Source organism: Leucopleurus acutus (assembly GCF_964270905.1).
Source record: "Leucopleurus acutus genome assembly, chromosome: 3".
NCBI classification, from domain to species: Eukaryota; Metazoa; Chordata; class Mammalia; order Artiodactyla; family Delphinidae; genus Leucopleurus; species Leucopleurus acutus.
In genome coordinates this window covers 17931634-17936970 of record NC_139145.1, presented here as the reverse complement: position 1 = coordinate 17936970, position 5337 = coordinate 17931634, and the positions used below count along the sequence as shown (strand labels likewise).

Sequence of the window (5337 nt, the reverse complement as noted above, 5' to 3'; positions counted from 1 at the left end):
CTTTTCTTGCGCTTTTTTGGCTATCTATATGTCTTCTTTGGAGAAATGTCTGTTTAGATCTTCTGCCCATTTTTTGATTGGGTGGTTTGTTTTTTTGACATAGAGCTGCATGAGCTGTTTGTATATTTTGGAGATTAATCCTTTGTCGGTTGCTTCATTTGAAAATATTTTATCCCATTCTGTGGGTTGTCTTTTCATTTTGTTTATGGTTCCCTTGGCTGTGCAAAAGCTTTTAAGTTTAACTAGGTCCTATTTATTTATTTTTGTTTTTATTTGCATTACTGTAGGAGGTGGCTCCAAAAAGATCTTGCTGCGATTTATGTCAAAGAGTGTTCTGCCGGGCTTCCCTGGTGGCGCAGTGGTTGAGAGTCTGCCTGCCGATGCAGGGGACGCGGGTTCGTGCCTTGGCCTGGGAGGATCCCACATGCCGCGGAGTGGCTGGGCTCGTGAGCCATGGCCACTGAGCCTGCACGTCCGGAGGCTGTGCTCCGCAGCGGGAGAGGCCACAACAGTGAGAGGCCCGCGTACCGAAAAAAAAAAAAAAGAGTGTTCTGCCTATGTTTTATTCTAAGAGTTTTATAGTATCCAGCCTTATATTTAGATGTTTAATCCATTTGGAGTTTATTATAGTGTATGGTGTTAGGGAGTGTTCTAAGTTCATTCTTTTACATGTAGCTGTCTAGTGTTCCCAGCACCACTTATTGAAGAGACTGTCTTTTCTCCATTGTGTATTCTTGCTTCCTTTGTCATAGATTAGGTGACCATAGGTGTGTGGGTTTATCTCTGGACTCTCTATTCTGTTCCATTGACCTATATTTCTGTTTTTGTGCCAGTACCATACTGTTTTGATTACTGTAGCTTTGTAGTAAAACTTTTTTTTTATGGAAATTCTCAAAAACTTAAACATGTAAAGAATAGGATAAACATGAACCCCATGAATTCATCTCCCAGATCCCACACTGTTAGCTCACAGCCCATCTTCCTTTACTTGTACTCTGTTCTGTTAGGTGTTTAAAGCAAATCCAAGACACCCTATCATTTCCCCTGTCATAACTATGATATGCATCAAGGAACTGATAGGGATTTTATTTATTAGCATCATGCCATTGACACACCTAATGAAATTAATAATAATTTCTGATTATTATCTAATAGCCAGTCTATAATCAGATGCCCCAATTAATTCAGAAATATTTTTTATAGTTGGTTTGTTCAAATCAGGATCCTAGGAAGTTTCACACATTGCACTTGATTTTTATAACTCTTAAGTCTCTTTTATTCTATAAATAGTCCTCCCCCCCCACCTTTTGGGTATTTTTAGGGGTTTTTTGGTCTTCATTCCATTGATTTCTTAGAGAAAAGGGGGCATTTGTCCTGTAGAGTGTCCCATGTTCTGAATTTGGTCTCCTTCTGATGTCAGTGAACTTGTTTGTCTATCCCCCGTACTTCCCTAACCAAGCAGTTTGATCTAGAGCAGCACTGTCCAGTAGAAATATCATGGAGCCCTATGGGTAATTTGAAATTTTCTTGTAGCCACATTAAAAAAGGTGAAATTAAGATTAGTAACACAGCCTTTACGCGGTCACGCTGAGCTAGCCCGGGCTTGGGATCGGGCCGCAGCCTGTGCCGTGCCCGCCGCCTACTGCTGCCTCCCGCCGCCTCCGGACCATGGACCCCCGCAAACATGGGGGGTAAAATACCACCTGCTACTCATAAAACTAAATTGGAAGAAAATACCAAGGAAGAAAAAACAGATAGTAGGAAGGCGGAGGAAAACATAAAGACAGACGAACCATCAAGTGAGGAGAGTGATCTAGAAATTGACAATGAAGGTGTGATTGAACCAGACACTGATGCCCCTCAAGAAATGGGAGATGAAAATGTAGAGATAACTGAGGAGATGATGGATCAGGCAAATGATAAAAAAGTGGCTGCCATTGATGCCCTAAATGATGGTGAACTACAGAAAGCCATTGACTTGTTCACAGATGCCATCAAGCTAAATCCTCGTTTGGCCATTCTTTATGCCAAGAGAGCGAGTGTCTTCATCAAATTACAGAAGCCAAATGCTGCCATCCGAGACTGTGACAGAGCTATTGAAATAAATCCTGATTCTGCTCAGCCATACAAGTGGCGAGGGAAAGCACACAGACTTTTGGGCCATTGGGAAGAAGCTGCCCATGATCTTGCCCTTGCCTGTAAGCTGGATTATGATGAAGATGCTAGTGCAATGCTGAAAGAAGTTCAACCAAGGGCCCAGAAAATTGCTGAACATCGGAGAAAGTATGAGCGAAAACGTGAAGAGCGAGAGATCAAAGAAAGAATAGAAAGGGTCAAGAAGGCTCGGGAAGAACATGAGAGAGCCCAGAGGGAGGAAGAAGCCAGACGACAATCAGGAGCTCAGTATGGCTCTTTTCCAGGTGGCTTTCCTGGCGGAATGCCTGGTAATTTTCCTGGAGGAATGCCTGGAATGGGAGGGGGCATGCCTGGAATGGCAGGAATGCCTGGGCTCAATGAAATTCTTAGTGATCCAGAGGTTCTTGCAGCCATGCAGGATCCAGAAGTTATGGTGGCCTTCCAGGATGTGGCTCAGAACCCGGCAAATATGTCAAAATATCAGAGCAACCCAAAGGTTATGAATCTCATCAGTAAATTGTCGGCCAAATTTGGAGGTCAAGCATAATGCCCTTCTGACAAATAAAGCCCCTGCTGAAGAAAAAGCAACTTAGATCACCTAATGGATGTCGCAATAATACAAACCAGTGTACCTCTGATCTTCTCATGAAGAAAGCTGGGGTGCTTTGAAGATAATCCCTACCCCTCTGCTCCAAATGCAGCTGAAACATTTTACAGTGGTTTGCCATTAGGGTATTCATTCAGATAATGTTTTCTTACTAGAAATTTAAAACTTTAAACAATTTTTAAACCTTAAAAATATTTAAAACAAGAGGGTGTGTTAATCCCTACATTTTTCTTTACTAATCATTTTGGTTTTTTCCTTTGAATTAGTTAGGCAAGGAAGATACTTCAGTATGGAAGATTTATTGTTCAAGTTTGAGTGAAATAAAGATTTATTAGTGGGAAGCAAATGTAACATTTAAATAGATAAAGTTTGAGTTGGATATATGGTCACTGAGGCATTTTGATTTGTCTTTTTAATTGCTTTATTATTATTATTTTTAATGATTTGCTTCCATGAAACTATTGGGACCACCAGTCTTGCAGTAGGACCTGGGTAGGGACTGGAAGTACTTGGCAGGGCAGCAGTAATCTTACTACATTTTATATAATGTGTACCCTTGTGCAGATTAACTTAAATCTTACACTGTGGTGAAAGGATGATTTTTATACTGCTGCAGTAAAATTGGATTACTTCTCTCTGTTCTTGTCTGATATCTAAAATAAATGTTTCACATTTCCACACAGGGGAAATAAGGGAATACTTTTCTTTTTGTAAAAAAAAAAAAAAAAAAAAAAAAGATTAGTAACACAACTAACAACTATGTTTATTTAACCAAACATATCCAAAGTATTATCATTCCAACATGTAATCAATGTAAAAGTTACCAATGATATATTTTACATTCCTTTTTCATATGGTCTTTAAAATCAGATATGCATTTGTGCTTATAGCACACCTCAGTTTGAATATTGTGTCATCATAAATAACTAATCTGTATTTCAATTTCATAAAAATTAGTTGAAAAGTTGAAAAACATACTTAAATGTTTTCTAATAACTATTGAATATCACATTTTATAAACTTCTTTTTTAAACATGTGTATAACTGACATACAGTAGACACTCATGACACATGTAAACATGTAAACACTCATGAATCCATCACCGCAATCAAAATATCCATCTAGCTACTTTCACTCATCAAAATTATTTTAAAGTATATCTATGTTGTTGTGTGTATCAACAGTTTCTTCCCTTTCATTGCTGAGCAGGATTCCTGTTGGTTGGATGTGCCACAACTTGTTTATGTGGTAGACAGCATTCTAAGATGACCCCCAGGATTCCCACTCCTTGGGGTACATGTGCTGGATAATCCCCTCCCCTCCAGTGAGAGGGACTTGTGAATATGAGATTTTAGGCTATTAGGTTACATTATATGCCAGAAGGGATTTTGCAGATGTAATTAAGGTCACTGGCTAGTTGACTGTGAATTAATGAAAAGGGAGATTATTCTGTGTGGACCTGACCTAATTGGGTTCTTCTGGAAGTCAGACAGGTTTAAAGCCTCTCCTTTTGGCCATGAAGGTGCAAACTGCCATGTTGTACAGAAGGTGGGTGGCCTCTTAGAGCTGAGGGCCTCAGTCCTGCAACTGCAAGGGATTGAATTCTGCCAGCCAGCAGTGAAGTAGGAAGAGGAACCTAAGGCCTAGATGAGATGGCAGCCCTGCTGGCACCCTGATTTCAACCTGGTGAGTCCTTGAGCGGAGTACCCAACCAAAATGTTCCAGGATCATGACCCAAAGAAACTGAGAGATAATTAATTTGTTTAAGTTTTCGGTAATTGTATTCTAAGCTTATGGTATTTGTTACAAAGTAATAAAAATCAAATACATGTATCCATTGCATCTGCTGATGGACATATGGGTTCTTTATGCTTTGGGACTATTATAAATAAAGCTGCTATGAACACTTACATGCAAATCTTTGTATGGATACCTGCTTTCATTTTTCTTAGATAAATACGTGGGAGTGGAATGGCTAGGTAATGTGGCAAGTTCATGTTTAACTTTTAAAGAAACTGCCAAATTCTTTTCCAAAATGGTTGAACCCCATAGCAATGTATGGAAGTTCCACTTTCTCGACATCCTTGCTACACTTGGTATTGTCAGTCTTTTTCATTTTATCTGTTCTAATAGTTGTGGAGAGGGATCTCATTGTGGTTTCAATTTTCATTCCCCTAATGGCTAATTATTTGGACATCTTTTCTTATGCCTATTTGCCGTCCGTGTATCTTCTTTGATGAAATGTCTGTTCAGATATTTTGCATATTTAAAAATCAGGTTTGTTTCTTATTACTTTTTGAGAGTTCCTTACATATTCTGGATACAAGTTCTTTATAAATCTTATTATTTATTTTTATTTTTGGCTGTGTTGGATCTTCATTGCTGCGTGCAGGCTTTCTCTAGTTACAGTGAGTGGGGGATACTCTTCGTTGCAGAGCATGGGCTCTAGGCCCGCGGGCTTCAGTAGTTGTGGCGCGCGGGCTTAGTTGCTCTGTAGCATGTGGGATCTTCCTGGACCAGGGCTCGAACCCGTGTTCCTTGCATTGGTAGGAGGATTCTTAACCACTGCGCCACCAGGGAAGCCCTGGATACA

General features: G+C 39.8%; 1 protein-coding gene across 1 annotated transcript; it reads left to right on the top strand.

The window, feature by feature from the left end:
• Window positions 1-1684: 1684 nt before the first annotated feature.
• LOC309960302 (hsc70-interacting protein-like) lies at window positions 1685-3376 on the top strand (the record flags this gene model as incomplete). Its single annotated transcript, XM_082836979.1, has 1 exon — window positions 1685-3376. The coding sequence occupies one exon, from the start codon at window positions 1685-1687 to the stop codon at window positions 2681-2683; it is 999 nt and encodes a 332-aa protein (XP_082693105.1). The 3' UTR covers window positions 2684-3376.
• Between the last annotated feature and the right edge of the window lie 1961 nt (window positions 3377-5337).